The following is a 17,726-nucleotide window of genomic DNA, read 5'->3' as shown; positions in this document are numbered from 1 at the left end:
GTGGCTGACAGTAGCACCTGTCCAATACACTGCTAAAAAGTGCCTCGGTGTCTCGAGTCTGTATACTGAAAAAATCCAGAAAACAGGATCCCATTTAAGAAAACATAGTGTAGTTGGGGCACAAACAAAGAACCATGATATAGCAGGAGAATGATGAGCTAAAGGTAGGGTTGCTAATTGCCCAAGACTGTTGTCCAGTCCTGTATATAACATCAAAACCCCAATAAAAGCCTAGAGGGAGGCGCTAGAACTTTCTCTATATGTTTTTCTATCAATCAATATTAGAAATAGAAACATGTTCTCAGGCAGGCAATAGAGTGAGAGGAACCTAGCTGCTAAAGGTTGAACTTCAGCAGGGACAAACCAATCTGACACGGCTGCTGGAACAGAGGAGGAGTCGCAGCAGTGGGGGATGAACACGGGGTGAGACAGAAAAGAGCAAAGGGGGGAGTAAAGGAGCACGAGAGTAGATTTTCCCTTCCTTCGCCGGCTCTCATCTCGTCTGCATGACAGCGCCGCTCCCTCGGCTTTCTAACATGTCCTGTTTGGAGGGAGGACGAGACAGTGACATTTTGCACCAGTTTACGTAAAGGCTGCGGTGATTAGTAGCACTTTTTCATACATCAGTCTGCCCGTCTTACTGGAAACCCACACACAAGAACTGGGATATGCCGTGGCACTTTTGTTGTAGAAAAGATAACAAACTCATTTATTACATCTTCATAAATTGACAGACATCACAACATACTTGCACGGCCGCTGTGATTGCTTGTCACACAATTGCGAGGGAGCACAAGGAAAGGCTACAAAAACAAACATGCTTTCACATACAAGAGGGGTCAATCCAGCAACAGATTAAAGCCATATTCTGTCGTTTTAATGATTTCTGATACGAGAAAACAAAGCGCAGGAGAGTGCCGAAGCTCATTATTGTTATCTTTTATTTCTTTATTTTATTTCTTATTTTTATTATTTTTTTTGCTTACATCAAATAGAACAGACATACATTGGCACATGCAAAGTCAACACTTTGTGGTGCTTGTCATTACCATCCAAATGCCACTGAACACAGACTGCTTATCTATTTTAGTACTCCAAACATGAAAATACTCTCAAATATTTACAAAAAAAATATACGTACAATGCCCATCACTCAAATATAATCATCATGTGGGTTCGATTTTTTTTATTTTTATTTTTTTTTTTAAAGTTGATTTCTGAAAAACAAAATACTGTATGTGGCAGAGCTCGCTGTTCAAGGTAATTTGATGTACTTGGAGCAATAGAGGCACAGAAGAAAATCACTTGGAAACAATACAGAAGAAAAATCAGATAATGGGAACCCCAAGAGAATATGGCTTTAATGATATTGTAAAAGAAAGTATCTTGAAAGAAGATCCACTGTCCTTTATACCTTTGTTCACCGTGGCCCTTTTTAGTGGTCAGCTTGTTCTGCGCTAGGGTCAATACCAACACAGGAAACCGTCGCAGCAGCCCACAGCACCGCTAGTCTCGGCAAGTCCGGATGGAGGTGAGATGCAGTCCGCCATCCTGGGTGAACGCACGGGTGCTGCAGGACGGGTGCTTACCCCCCCCCCCCTTTTTCAATCACAAATGACAGGCAAGCAGCGTTCATCCTCCAGCTCATCAGATCCTGAGGTTGTTGTAATTCACGTATGTCTTCTTGGTGGCTTGACCTAAAGAAGAAGAGGAAAAAGATTGATGGTGTGCAAGTCAAAACAAAATCCATCAATTTTCTATCATGTTAGGTCATGGCTCAGCAGGAGCATATCCCAGCTGACTTTGGGCGAGAGGTGGGGGGAGACTCTGAACTGATCGCCAGCCAATCGCGGGCCATATACAAACAAACAATGATTTACACTCATATTCACACCTAAGGAAAATTTAGAGTCTTTCGTAAACATACATGCATGTTTTTGGAATGCAGGAGGAAACCGGAGTACCAAGGAGTGAAGAGATTAGTTGCCGAGTTGACCTTACTCCTCCGCATTGACGTTTAACACTTGAAGTCGACTAATCGGCAATCATTTGTTTCTTGCATCTCGTCTTCCAATCGGCCAATTTACCGCAGACTTTCCACTTGCCCATCTGTTTCTGTCGCCAGACCATAACGCTCTGTGGAGCAGCGAAATGTGCTGCCGACAAGGCCACACAGTGTTAATCTGCGCAGGTCCGAGATTACGAAAATAAGCATGGTGGATGAGAATAGCGGTTAGCCTTACTAGCTTCAGCTTTTCCGATCGGTGCTAGCTTGATACCAGCAGTACCCGATTGGGACTGGCAGCGAGGAACAAGTGAAAATCCATCGTCGTCACCAAAATGTTATCTAATATGCACAGACAAAAACTATACTAACAAGAACTTTATTCAGGATAGAAATTGTTTGATACAACACACACCAGCATCGTAACGACATCAATGTTTACAGCTGTATCGATGCTATTTACAAAAATGTAACTGGTTGCGAGTCTATCTTCAAATATAGTAAAAGCACAAGTGAAAGGGAAAGTGAAATCAGAGAAATGCTCAGTCTTTTGGAGCCAGCCAACAATGGCCCATCTTACAACATGTTCATTTTTCCACACAGACTAATGTTACTGGAATTGCACGTACGACTCCATGTGGAAAAAAGTTGTCACTCTTAAAAAAGAAGCTATGGTACAATGTGTACGTACAACAACAGCACGTGTACAATTGCCAACAGTGAAGGTAACATACTGTAATGTCCCCGCAAGTGGTAAAAAATAGAAACACCCGCAGGTTCACTTTCATATTGAACAAATGGAAAGAAAACAAACGCATATGAACAGTCATTCAAGAGCTGCCGACAACTAGGGCCAAGTAAGTCACAGGCAGACTGGCTAACGGGTTAGCAAGTTAACAGCCAGGCAACTCTGCACTCTCATTCGCTGACACCCACGTCACTCACCATACCAGGCCCCACTTTTTAAAGCCATAGACACTCAAAGTCACACATACGACAGTAGAATGTGAGGATGGTGAACCCCAAGAGGACAAAAAGAATATCTGCATCTCACATGTACAGCAAAATTAATTTTTATCCGAATACTTAAATAATCGATGAGCTAATCAATAGAAAACTTTATTCTGAAAATATTAGCTAGTTCAGCCCTGCCAAGATGAGACCAGCTGGCTACATGAATAGAAAGACATACACTGGGCTCCCACTAACTGCAACAACTACATTCAGTGTAATGTTGAGTTTTATTTCTAATTGTTTCTTCTTATTTGCTTCTATTTTTGTCTGTCCAAATATGTCTTTAAGTGAAACCAGCCCGTGGTGCAAAAAAACATTGGGAACCAGTGCACTGTGCTGAAAAAATATCAATGACCGTCATTGATAAATCGACTTCGACTTGACACTGATCACATTACACTAAAGTCGACAAAAAAAAAATCATCATATGTTGTTCAAACCCTACGGAGGGAAACACATGCAAACTCCACACAGGAAGGTCGCAGCTCTGAAGTGCCCAAACAAAACCATCCTTCAAATTTGCAAGCAAATATGCGCCTTCTGCTTTGGTATCAAACTGTATGGTGCATTCTTCTAACCAGCTGTGAGCAATCACAAGTAATGCGCTCTGGGCCCGTGTATCATTTCCACTCCCAATGCCCCAGTGTAAAAGCCTCACTTTCTATTTTCACGTTAACTAGCAATGAAAAAACAAACACTCCACGAGTGGGCACCGAACAAACGCTAGGGCAAGCAATGTGCTCCTCGTGCGGATTGCCATGGAAACGTAGCCAAATGTAGCGGAGCGCCCGCCTCGCCGCCACAGCGTGCGCTTGTGTGTCCTTCCATCCGAGGTCTCGTCGACTCGTCACGGCTTCTGCGACATAGAAGGGATTTAAGTTTGGAGGTTCCGCGGTGGCGTGCGGGATTCGATTTTTCACTAAACTCAGTCAGTGAACGAGGCTCACGTCTGTCATCCTTCTTAATTCTGCCTTAATTAAACACATTCTGATAGATTCTCATTCTACTGCTTTAATGTTGCTATGGTAACCAACCCCCAATCCCCTGGGATATGCAATTAAAGTCGTACCATTCCTTTACAGCATTTTGTAGTCTGGGGCTGTATGATGAATAAAACATCACATGTACAACATACTTTTGCTAGTAACTATAAGCAGGAACACCAGCCAGCCTTTCTGAGAGAAAGTGTATGTCAATTTGTATTTTCTGCTTTTAATATTTATAATCTTCTACAGACTGGATGCACAGTAGCCTATGTGTTCTATATGTTATCTCCTTTTCTTTTTCTTCTTCTTCCAGTATTGATGAAATAAACATGACCTGAAAAGGATCAGGGATGTTTGTTTAGCTTTTACGGGGTTATGGTAGCCTGGCTCAGTAACAGATGCAGTATTACAACAATTGAGGATTCAAAGCTCCTAATGCATTTTGCCAGGCAGCCACTTTAGTTCTTGTCGGATTCAGATGCAAAAATCTGACAGGTTTCATGAAAATTAACATGTTCCTGTGGAGTAAGTTAGTTTTCCATTAGGGGTTGAACGACTAAAGATAACAATAAGATCACTATAATGTGATGAAAGATGAATCGAATAAGTCGAATAATCGATGATGTCATTGTTTTTGTTTTGTTTTTTTCCTAGCACAGTACAGCGGTCCCCAAAGTTTTCTGCGCCAGAGACTAGTTTTACGTAAAGACGTATTTTAATGGACTGGGTGAGATGTAAGTCTGTAAATTAGCTGATTGGAAGACGAGATGCCCAAAACACGTTCGTCAACTTCAAGCTTTAAACAGCGATGTGACTAGTTGACTAATTGGTTCAACCCCTACTTCCCAAAGTTCCCACAAATATCTGTAACAAGGTGGCATGACCTTGTAACTCACATGGCTGGGGAAAAAAAAGTGGATTACACTTGCTGTGGTTCATTTATATGGTGATTGGACTGCGTAAATTGAGGACATTGAATGATGACCATTTCAAAATGGACAAATCTTGCTTTTTCTGTGAAGCTATAGTCCACATCAATACCAGCGCAAATCTGCAGAACTGCTCATCTTCATAATCCTATAAATCACTCCGCGTCATCTCCTCCAGGGCTGACAGGCCCTGAAAGGGAGGTATTTGGCGCTCTGATGGTTACAGGCATTGACGGACAGTCTCCAGGGATGGTGGAGCCACAGTTCAGGTTTCGGGGCGGTCATGCACATTAATTCTCCATTAATAAATGTCACTTCCACTGCAGCAAAAAAAAAAAGAAAAAAAAGGGCAATAGGGAGAACAGGGTGCAGGATGGAGAGATGAGGCGAGAAGACATTCATGGGGGTGAAAGGCTCACAGAGCAGATGACATGATGCACTTGTGGGACGGCATCTTGCAGACCAAATGACCCGCTATGGGCCTTTTGATGTTCTGCTGTGACAGATGCTGAGGTTTGGCCCACCAGCACCCCTGCGGAGAATGTATCGTCTCATCGGCTGCACGTGCAATTTCTATGTCTTGATGTATCAACTCTCCGACTGACCGCATTGGTGCACACGTTCATGAAAAACACACACACATGAACGAGCTCATTCGGCCCATGACAGATGACTATGTCAACTGTTGGGCGTTTGGAGACATTCCAGGGAACATCTGTCATTGTGTAGACATCACTCAAAGAGGGTTTTTTGAGGAGCTGGTGCACCTGTGGGTGCCTGATCGCTGCGTGTGATTAGAAGCGTTGCAGGAGAGGCGGCACTTGGCCCATGTGATGCGTGTGATTTGCATGAGCTGTCACTCATCTTGCTCCAAACAATGATGCATGTACAGTAAATTATACTGTATGAGCACAAATTTTTTTGGACATCTGTTTTTAATCCATCCATTTCCCCGTGTTCAATGAACTAAACTGAATGAACTCGTTCATATTTTGGGCGAATGTGAACCCAACGTGGTGTATTGTGCCTGAGGAAAGTTATTGTGAACGAGCTCATTCTGCCATCCGTGAACAATTTCTGAACGGCAGTTGATTTTCGTTCAAGAGTGCCAGGTTCCCTTAGACTTCCAGGAGAAAACCCGGCTTTGTTGGCAAATTAAATGCCTTATTATTTGGCAACCGCAGCCACCAACAGTCGCACGGCCGTTGCATCATCAAAATGTGATGGATGCCTGGAGGGGGGAAAAAAAAAAAAGTGAAGATCCACTTGCATGCAACTCACAGCAGCACTATGAGCAGCACCACTCCCGCTGCCTCCATAAATGACACAGTGAAATTGAAAAGTGACTTAACGTTCGCGTAGAAAATGAACTTTCCCAAGACTGCCATTTCCTGCTCCGCTTGTTACACCCTGGACTGGCCGCCAGTCAATCACAGGGCACATACAGACAAACAACCATTCACACTCACATTCACACCCATGGACAATTTGCATGGGAGTCAAACTCATTTTCGTCGCAAGCCATATCATGGTTATGGTTTCCCTGGGCTATGACGACTGTGAAAATCATATAAATGTCTAATCATCTCATCATATTACTACATATCATCTCTGTCGGGTCAATGTTGGTCAATTTTACATTTTCTTTACAAAACAATGCTAATGGTCAGACCCCACATGGTCTGTTATTTAAAAGAAATCCCTCACCGGGAGCTGTGCGGCATTATGTCGCCTCAAGATTGAAAGTCTGGACAAAAACCAATGAAAATAGGTTAGATACATATAGGTTGCCCTGTTTAGTACAAAAATCGACATAGTAGCTGTAATGCTTCGTTCCAGTAGGAAGTGCTCAGCCACAAAGGTTAATTTGCATCCAGATTAATTTCCGCCTAGTACACTGTCTCGTCAGTTAATTGTTTTTTTCAGTTGCATTAGTAATGGCTCTTAGACCTTTGAAAAAGAGTTTAGGAAGATGACGTAACCACAGTTATTAGCATTTTGTGATGCATTTTCTCATGTTGGGGTACACTTTGATGGGGAAGGCTGGCGGCGGGGATGTGCCTGTACCATTTGGGTCAATGACAGCGTAATCAATTAGCATTTTATTTATTTTTTGCCCTTTATATTAGTGATTGAACATGATGATGGGGAGATTTTGATACTTGCCTTAGTTTACAGGTTGACCTGCCACATCAAATATGGTGGATGTGCAGCAAAATGAGAAAACCTACTTAAGGTGAAGTCTATGCATACATGTCTACACTAAAACATAAGCCAACGTTTTTTTTAATTGTATAGTTTCCAGATCCCAGTCTCTGTATTGTTTATCACTTTGTCTTCTCATTTAAATGCACAACTGACTTGACGTTTAGTTAATGTTTGACTAGCTATCAATGAGCTAAACTGTGAAGCTAACCTAGCTAACTTACCTGCGTCTGACAGATGACGGGATACGTCATGGATGCTGTGTCTCTTATCTTTTGAGTTGCAAAACCTTACATGTTGCTATTGCCTTTATCACTGACTTCATCAAAAAGCAAATCCTTGAATCCAAAAGTAATCATCTTTCGAGCTCCAGCTGTGATACTTGCACAGTGAGGTGGCCTCATCTTTAGTCTCATAGCATATTGGTGACAGGGTTGCCAAGTTTACCGTGTGCACGACACATAAAATAATAAAACAAAAGGTACACTATATTGAAAATTCAGATTTCCAAATTTAAACAGTATGATTTGTCAAGTCATGGAGTTCAAGTCAAAGTCAAGTTGCATCTCATGAATGCTAAGTCAAAGTCAAGTGGAGTAATTCATAAGTTTTTGCCAAGCAAGTCGTATGTCCTAAAATTGCAACTCGAGTCCAACTTGAGTCAAGTCATGAGACTCGACTCCCCCCACCTCTGGTGCACTTTGGCCACAATCATGCTGGAACTGAAAAGGGCTTTCCTCCAATTTCCCACAAAATTCAATACAATAAAACTAATCATCCAATGTGTCTAAGAAGGTTAAATAATTGGTAATTAAGAAGTTAATTCATTACATGTGTCCCAATAGTGTATTTCGACCACACACACCCACACACTAATACCCGAACCTAAATAATCATTCTGATAATGTTGAGTCAGAGCGTGGAGGTCTGAGTAACATTTCTCTGCTCTGTAGACGGATTATCCCCTTCCACTCCCTTGATAGAACCCTTATTCTTCTTCAAATCTCTCCGTCCTGCCTCTTCCTCTAGCACAGTCGGGTTAAAGGTCTTGGAGATAACTGATTCCCTGTTCTATAGGCATTAAACATACTTTTTACCCGGGCACACAACCAATTAAATTGGCCAAATGGGATTTCCAAGTGCAAGAAAGGAAGTCTCAGAAAGATAGGGGAAGTAGCAGAAAGACATATCACTTTACCCTCTAGGGGAAACCATTTAAAAACCTCAACAGCACAGATATAAATGTAGATGGTATGACATTTCCTCGAAGTTCAACAATATAAGCTTTGTCAATGAAAGGAAGATATACCTGTCAGGTTTATCGCAGCGTTTAGCTCATGTATGAATGCTTCCACCATATACTGTATAGCTTTGTGATTCGTTGACATGATATAAGGTTTACTCACTCATGGGGTCAGCAGCGGGGTTCTCACACAGCTCAGTCTTGGCTTCTCCATTGGGTCTCTCACTGGGCTTCTGTGACAACCGTGACGACATGGTAGCGGCCGTGACTACCGCCTTGAAGCTACGTTTCCTCTTCTGTACGTTGAGCTCAGGGTGGAAGATAATGATGTACACCTTGGGCATGTAGAGCATGCCCAGTGCTACTGAGGCACTGAGGTTCATGGAGATGGTCAGTGTTGTCGTCTGGATGTAGAGCTAGAAGGAAGCACACATGGGCAAAGAAAAAGAAGAAAAAAAAAAGTTTAAGTGAGGACAACTAGTAGGTAATGGGGCTGAATTGCTTTTTTTTGGGTGTGATTCGAACTTTTGTTTTGGGCTTGATGATGCAAAAGAAGTTCAACGATGGCTAGAAAAAAAACATAAGGGAAAAAAATACTAAGAATCAAAGAAAATCTAAGACACAAGGCGCTGAAGACGATAACCTAGATGTCATCCATGTCTTCAAAACGTGTCCCCTCGATGACACCCTTGATCTTGGGAAAGAGGAAAATGTTCTCATGGAGCCAGGTCGGGTGAACTGTCAGATGTTTACGGCATTGTGAGCAGGCGCACGGTCATGGTGAAGAAGCCGTGGGTTGTCCTGCCACAAGTCTCACCTCTTCTCGAGCACTGAATGAAGCAAACACGGCAGGATCTCTTTGTAGACGTGTTGGTTGATCGCCTGGCCCACAGTGATGGGGAAAACTCGTAGTTTGTAGTTTGAAATCTATCTTTTGTGAAACCAGTCATGCAACCCGTATCATTATAATAATACAACATTGTACATTTTATTTGGAAGTGCCACCCTAGGTCACCTTACAGAGGATACAAGCATAAAAGATTAAAAAAAATTAAAAAAAACGAATAAAACAGAACATTAACATAAAAACATGCTGAGTGACTAGCGAAACGGAATATGCCAGTTTGAACAGGTGAGTTTTGAGTTGGGATTTGAATAATCTGATGGAGTCTGACTGTTTTATATGTAGGGGGGGAGAGTTCCAGAGTACATACAGTACATAGTACACTGACTAGCCACAACATTAGACACCTAATCATGCTCAATTTGGATTGACACTGAGAAATAGTCACATAACAATGTTTATTGTGGTTTCAATTGGTAGTGGCACAGAAGTGCACTGCATCAAATCATTGCTGTAGCTCAAGGTAACCAAAGTATAATGCAGAGCGTTTGTACACCACTATGACCACAATAATTAACACAGTGATAAATTAAAAGCTTTATCTTTGTAAAGTTTTATGCAGCCCTTGATTCCCCAGGGGTACCTAATGTTGTGGCTGTAATTGTCAAATGAAGTCATATGTTGATAATCAGACCGTGATATAAGATGTGTCGGTGGTTTGCCTTTTGCCGCTACTGTCTGCGTGGAAGAAAAGCAATTAATCACTGTGCACCCTCATCCAATTCTACCTGCGGCTGCAAACCTGAGACAAAGGCGGTCCAAGGACATAAATGTCAACCGTTGAAGAGTCACATGATTTCATCTATACAGCCTTCTTCCCACTGGCACGCCCGACACTCCCACTTCTGACGAGATTGATAGACCCCGGGCCAAGTCCTTCCACCTCAAGTTTCCCTTCACGTCCGGCCTCTGGAGCCTCCACCGTATCGACGTAACGCGTCTGAGCTACCACATTCCACTGCGTGCGACCACGACTGCATTGAATGGCTTGGCAACGCTCTCTGCATTTTTGACTGTGTTCATTTGTCTTCCGCAGCCGCCTGTGAAAAGCTTTCAGCGCGATACGTGTTAAGATCATTCAGGAGATGGCCACTGATGTGTGGCGCGCGCTTACATTCCTCCGTGACATGCCGCCTCACTTACATAACACCTTTCACATTCTCCACTTGCAATTGTGATCTTACGTAAGCCACATCACGCATTTGTTTAACTGTCTATTATATATGTTTTTTTTAGGGTCTTCAAGAGAATCACTACAGGAGGGGACATTGTTGTTTCAGGAGCACATCGCTAATCGAGTGTTTCCCAAACTTTATTGAGGCAAGAGACCAACAAAAATTGCCCAGCACATCACCCCAAAAAAAAATAAAATAATTCATCCACAAATTGACTTAGTGTGAAGTGAAATGTGGACCAGTTCAATTGAACACAAAGCTATGACCGATCCTGTTGTATGAATAGCAACAGGTTTATTACACCTTTTGCCATGTAATGGAAAAGCTTTTAGTTGCCCTGCCTTTCACTTTCCACCGGTGCCTTGAGATACGAGTGACCCAATTTACGTCGTCGTTCGTCAGAGGATTTTTTTTCCTTTGAATACGAGTGCTGTATTATTTACTGTCAAACTAAACATAAAACAGAATTACACACTTTATTTAAAAACCACCCCACAACTTTGCTTTTTGCTGGCTTACAGCCTAACACACAATGCAAAATGCCATAGACGGGCTAACAAATAGCATCGATGGTTGCGGTGTCATAGCCCTTTAGCAACAGCTATTTGAATGTGCATTGACACATGTAGACAGACAATATGACAATCTTCTGTCTCCTTTGCAAAAAGCGACAAACATTACTGCAGTTTACTGAATCACTTACAGCAGTTGTGAAAGTCTTTTTCGTTTGTGTCTTCATGACTCTATTGTACTGCCCCCAGTGGCCAAGTCACACACATCACAAGGAGTCAGAATAAATTAATCATGATGTACAAAATGTTTAATTACATTAAATATTAACACTTTTATTTTTCGGAATCGATTAATGACTTTTCCATTGATTTCAATGAGGATGGATGAGTTGAGATGCGAATGTGGTCACGGAATGAAATAAACACGCACCCCAAGGCACCAGTATACGTCACTGGCATACATAGGTGAACAAAGACATAGTTGTAATCAATAAACAATAATTTTATGATCTCTCACGGCACCCTGGTCGGGAAGCACTGCGACTAATCTACGGCATTTTAAAAGCATCATACGCCACTTGTGCTGACATTCAGTCTGCCGCTGGTAGGCGGATGGCACTGTAAACACATTAACTACCACCGCGGATCTGCAGGGCGGCGAGACGGACTCACTGACGGAAGGAAATGAAGCAATGCCATTATTTGCATAGAGTTTTTTTTGTAAACAGCATGACTAATGGTAATTTCTTTAACAGGACGCCAGCCCATTTACATAGCCGCCTTTGCTTTTGTTTTCTGATCTTCACCAATAATTCAGATTCGAGATCATCATGCCGCTAATACACACAACACACACGCAGACACTCTTCATCCCTTCCTGCTTCTCTGCACACCACGCATTAGCAACCACATGAGTATCTCAATGATCTGTGTGCATGCTGTTCTACAGAGCTGTACCAATGTGTAATTTTTATGAGAGTTTCTTATGAAACATTAGGGTGACCAATAAAACCACTGCATGCGCATGGCATAAGGACATTCCCCACCTTGTGTTTCTATGTTTAGTTGTAGCTGGTATCCATAGCAACACTACACAATTTCATGTGCAGTGCAACATGACTGGAAGAAGCTTTTAATGAGATTTTGATACCGCCGACGTCGCAACAATGACCCTTTTACGGCTGATTTATTGACCGTGCGGCAGTTTGCTGGCAAGCATTAGGTGTTCGCTCACATTCATCACAACCAAGGAAAACACTAAAGGAGAAAGTGTAGCAATGCAGGCTGTCGTGCCCTCTTATACGGCAGACACGCACGCATAAAACAACACGGTCGTGCAATTGTCTTTGTGGCTCTAATCACCACCATTGCGCCTTCGTTTGAGCTTGACCCAATTTGATCACCCTCTCACCCACCCCTCAAATGTCACAAAACATCCATAATTAATTCCTGTTGCTTTAACATAAATAAATACATGAAGTCATTTTCACAGCTGCTCGGCAACTCTCTATTTATAGCCGCGGTAATGATTTATTAACGCTCTCATCAGGAATCAAGCGACCGCTTTTCGAACGTTACATCTCATTGACAAGCCCAAACGCAAAATCCAGCCACAACAAACGACTTTTTAGATATAAAGCCGTTGAGGGTAATTCTCATAATTATAGCCACCAGGGATACATTTAGTGCAAAGGCAATTTAGTAGGCTATGGTTGAGTAGCATGGATGCACACAGTGATGAGGACTTGATTCAGTAAATGACAATCAAATCTGGATGGTCTCTGCCCAGCCGCACAACGCCTTCAATAATGTATCCGGGGGATTTCGGTTTCCTCTCAACTACCTGCATGTCTTTTGTTGTTGGGGCTGGCCTACTTTCTAGCCTGGCTCGTGCCATGAATAACTCTTTCTGACTATGTGCTGCAAAGCCTGAATCCGCTCTGGCTCGTCAATGAAGGTCTGAATTTTGGGGACTTCCAGAGAGAAACACACATGGTAAAGGATGCACTTCTTTTCATAAAGGGGTTAAGATATAGCATTAATTTGTTGTAATCATCATTTTAGAGGAGATAAATACTATATGGATTGGGGAGTGTTTAATCAATTTCTTTGACTTGGGAAATAATTTATATTTTGTTACTGAGGGATGACTGGAGGTTGTGTCCTGAACTTTTAAGCAAGGTCCTGGATCCACTAATGGAAAACAGGAGGTTGTTGTTGTTTTTTTTAACATGTTGAAGAAAAACATTTGCAGGATAACTCTGAAGACTTCAGGGTTACGGTGAATAGAAATGTGTAATGCAAATTTTTTTTGGGGGAAAATGTGTTCATCCTTTCAAGGTGAGAGCTTATAAAATTTACATTGCTGCAGGATGAGGGAAAACATTGGAAACCACAGATAGTGAAGAGTTTCTTCAAAAGAGAGGCTTCAAGTTGTTTAATGCCACTCCAGTTGGAGTTTATTTTCAAACTAAACATAAAACAAAGAGAATTACAAGTTGTGTATTTAAAATAAGCACATAGCTGTGCCTCTAAGCCTAGTTCAAACAACTGATATTGCAACAGTGGCGCAACACATGTATAGATATAATACAATACTAACAGGCATATATTCTTTATCCTCTATGAAGAACGACCAACGTCTGCCTCACAGTACTGAGGAGTGGGGTTCAATCCCCGGCCCCGCCTGTGTGGAGTTTGTATGTACTCCCTTTGCCTACGTGGGTTTTCTCCAGGCACTCCGGTTTCCTCCCACATCCCAAAAACATGCATGGTAGGTTAATGGCCAACTCTAAATTGCCCATAGGTGTGAATGTGAGTGCGAATGGGTCTTTGTTTGTATGTGCCCTGCGATTGGCTGGCAACCAGTTCAGGGTGTACCCCGCCTCCTGCCCGATGATAGCTGGGATAGGCTCCTACACGCCCGCGACCCTAGTGAGGAGAAGCGGCTCAGAAAATGGATGGATGGATGGATGTATTATACTGCCGCCAGGTGGCTAAGGTTTGGACATCAGAAGAAGCAGCACAATGTCCATTGAATTGAATAAAAACACATTTATTTACATTCCATATAATTATATCATTAATGTATAGTTTTAATGCAGCCCTATGGGGGGCACAAGTCAGTGCAAACTGTAGGCCGGTCCCAAGCCCGGATAAATGCAGAGGGTTGCGTCAGGAAGGGCATCCGGCTTAAAACCTTGCCAAACAAATATGAGCGTTCATCCAAAGAATTCCATACCGGATCGGTCGTGGCCCGGGTTAACAACGTCCGCCACCGGCGCCGTCAACCTGCAGGGCGCTGTTGGAAATTCAGCTACTGTGGGTCGAAGTCGAAGTCAAAGAAGAAGAAGAAGAAGAGGTGGAAAGCGGGTTCTTCGGCAGAAAGAGAAGAGGAAAACACAGAGCCTAGAACTGAATGTGGGGACTTTGAATGTTGGGACTATGACAGGAAAATCCCGGGAGTTGGTTGACATGATGATTAGGAGAAAGGTTGATATATTGTGTGTCCAGGAGACCAGGTGGAAAGGCAGTAAGGCTAGAAGTTTAGGGGCAGGGTTTAAATTATTTTACCATGGTGTAGATGGGAAGAGAAATGGAGTCGGGGTTATTTTAAAAGAAGAGTTGGCTAAGAATGTCTTGGAGGTGAAAAGAGTATCAGATCGAGTGATGAGGCTGAAATTTGAAATTGAGGGTGTTATGTGTAATGTGATTAGTGGCTATGCCCCACAGGTAGGATGTGACCTAGAGGTGAAAGAGAAATTCTGGAAGGAGCTAGATGATGTAGTTCTGAGCATCCCAGACAGAGAGAGAGTCGTAATTGGTGCAGATTGTAATGGACATGTTGGTGAAGGTAATAAGGGTGACGAAGAAGTGATGGGTAAGTACGGTATCCAGGAAAGGAACTTGGAGGGACAGATGGTGGTAGACTTTGCAACAAGGATGCAAAATGGCTGTAGTGAACACTTTTTTCCAGAAGAGGCACGAACATAGGGTGACCTACAAGAGCGGAGGTAGAAGCACACAGGTGGATTACATCTTGTGCAGACGATGTAATCTGAAGGAGGTTACCAACTGTAAGGTAGTGGTAGGGGAGAGTGTGGCTAGACAGCATAGGATGGTGGTGTGTAAGATGACTCTGGTGGTGGGGAGGAAAATTAGGAAGACAAAGGCAGAGAAGAGAACCATGTGGTGGAAGCTGAGACAGGACGAGTGTTGTGCAGCTTTTCGGGAAGAGGTGATACAGGCTCTCGGTGGACGGGAAGAGCTTCCAGAAGACTGGACTACTGCAGCCAAGGTGATCAGAGAAGCAGGCAGGAGAGTACTTGGTGTATCTTCTGGCAGGAAAGGAGAGAAGGAGACTTGGTGGTGGAACCTCACAGTACAGGAAATCATACAAGGAAAACGGTTAGCTAAGAAGAAGTGGGACACTGAGAGGACCGAGGAGAGGCGAAAGGAATACATTGAGATGCGACACAGGGCAAAGGTAGAGGTGGCAAAGGCAAAACAAGAGGCATATGATGACATGTATGGCAGGTTGGACACTAAAGAAGGAGAAAAGGATCTATACAGGCTGGCCAGACAGAGGGATAGAGATGGGAAGGATGTGCAGCAGGTTAGGGTGATTAAGGATAGAGATGGAAATATGTTGACTGGTGCCAGCAGTGTGCTAGGTAGATGGAAAGAATACTTCGAGGAGTTGATGAATGAGGAAAATGATAGAGAAGGGAGAGTAGAAGAGGCAAGTGTGGTGGACCAGGAAGTGGCAATGATTAGTAAGGGGGAAGTTAGAAAGGCATTAAAGAGAATGAAAAATGGAAAGGCAGTTGGTCCTGATGACATTCCTGTGGAGGTATGGAAGCATCTAGGAGAGGTGGCTGTAGAGTTTTTGACCAGCTTGTTCAATAGAATTCTAGTGCGTGAGAAGATGCCTGAGGAATGGAGGAAAAGTGTACTGGTGCCCATTTTTAAGAACAAAGGTGACGTGCAGAGCTGTGGCAACTATAGAGGAATAAAGTTGATGAGCCACACAATGAAGTTATGGGAAAGAGTAGTGGAGGCTAGACTCAGGACAGAAGTGAGTATTTGCGAGCAACAGTATGGTTTCATGCCTAGAAAGAGTACCACAGATGCATTATTTGCCTTGAGGATGTTGATGGAAAAGTACAGAGAAGGTCAGAAGGAGCTACATTGTGTCTTTGTAGATCTAGAGAAAGCCTATGACAGAGTACCCAGAGAGGAACTGTGGTACTGCATGCGGAAGTCTGGAGTGGCAGAGAAGTATGTTAGAATAATACAGGACATGTACGAGGGCAGCAGAACAGCGGTGAGCTGTACTGTCGGTGTGACAGAAGAATTTAAGGTGGACGTGGGACTGCATCAGGGATCAGCCCTGAGCCCCTTCCTTTTTGCAGTGGTGATGGATAGGCTGACAGATGAGGTTAGACTGGAATCCCCGTGGACCATGATGTTTGCAGATGACATTGTGATCTGCAGTGAAAGCAGGGAGCAGCTGGAGGAACAGTTAGAAAGATGGAGGCATGCACTGGAAAGAAGAGGAATGAAGATTAGCCGAAGTAAAACAGAATATATGTGCTATGAATGAGAGGAGTGGTGGGGGAAGAATGAGGCTACAGGGAGAAGAGATGGCAAGGGTAGAGGACTTTAAATACTTGGGGTCAACCGTCCAGAGCAATGGTGAGTGTGGTCAGGAAGTGAAGAAACGGGTCCAAGCAGGTTGGAACGGGTGGAGGAAGGTGTCAGGTGTGTTATGTGACAGAAGAGTCTCTGCTAGGATGAAGGGCAAAGTTTATAAAACAGTGGTGAGGCCAGCCATGATGTATGGATTAGAGACAGTGGCACTGAAGAGAAAACAGGAAGCAGAGCTGGAGGTGGCGGAAATGAAGATGTTGAGGTTCGCTCTCGGAGTGACCAGGTTGGATAAAATTAGAAATGAGCTCATCAGAGGGACAGCCAAGGTTCGATGTTTTGGAGACAAAGTTAGAGAGAGCAGACTTCAATGGTTTGGACACGTCCAGAGGAGAGAGAGTGAGTATATTGGTAGAAGGATGATGACGATGGAGCTGCCAGGCAAGAGAGCTAGAGGAAGACCAAAGAGAAGGTTGATGGATGTCGTGAGGGAAGACATGATGGCAGTTGGTGTTCGAGAGGAGGATGCAGGAGATAGGCTCTCATGGAAAAGGATGACGCGCTGTGGCGACCCCTAACGGGACAAGCCGAAAGGAAAAGAAGAAGAAGAAGATTAATGTATAGTTTTATAAAGTACAATATTACAGAATGCTATTTTTAAGTAAGTCAATTTTAAACTAAAGCAGGGTCCTATTTTGTTTATCCGGAGTTCAATTCAGATCAGATGTCAGCAACAATATTAAACGATTTTTTTTTCTTTTTAAGACTGAGTGATAAAGACAAACAATGAAAGCAGCAACTTTCTCAGCATACACACATCACAAGTCCAGTCAAAAAACTTCATTGGACAGGCGTTATTATTTTCAAGCTCCATTCTGCCTTCATTTGTACGGAATTGCTAATTACATGTGACACCACTGTCAGTGACTTGAGGGTGCAAACTTGCTTTTAAGCCAGATGAGTGTCTTGTCAGTGATTAGACTGCTGCGTGTTGTTACGCTTGCATGGCAGCGTTTCACTGTATGCTTCATGATTATCCGCTCAAATTTCACTTTGCTCGCATTAAAGCTGAGTTTAGATTTTCACATCTGGGTTGAAGGCTGG

General features: G+C 43.1%; 1 protein-coding gene across 2 annotated transcripts in view; it reads right to left on the bottom strand.

The window, feature by feature from the left end:
• Positions 1-680: 680 nt before the first annotated feature.
• Positions 681-17,726, bottom strand: part of grm7 (glutamate metabotropic receptor 7) — a 119,430-nt gene continuing 102,384 nt past the window's right edge. For both annotated transcript variants that reach the window (XM_061761222.1, XM_061761300.1), the window contains exons 9-10: positions 8,546-8,798; positions 681-1,697 (exon numbers count right to left, since the gene is read on the bottom strand). In XM_061761222.1, coding sequence (XP_061617206.1) covers positions 1,648-1,697; positions 8,546-8,798 — 303 coding nt within the window. In that variant the 3' untranslated portion in view covers positions 681-1,647. The remainder of the gene's footprint in view (positions 1,698-8,545; positions 8,799-17,726) is intronic.

This window comes from Phyllopteryx taeniolatus, chromosome 1 (genome assembly GCF_024500385.1).
Source record: "Phyllopteryx taeniolatus isolate TA_2022b chromosome 1, UOR_Ptae_1.2, whole genome shotgun sequence".
In the NCBI taxonomy this organism is placed as follows: domain Eukaryota; kingdom Metazoa; phylum Chordata; class Actinopteri; order Syngnathiformes; family Syngnathidae; genus Phyllopteryx; species Phyllopteryx taeniolatus.
Note: the sequence above shows the minus strand (reverse complement) of the source record. Positions and strands in the feature narration are given on the sequence as shown.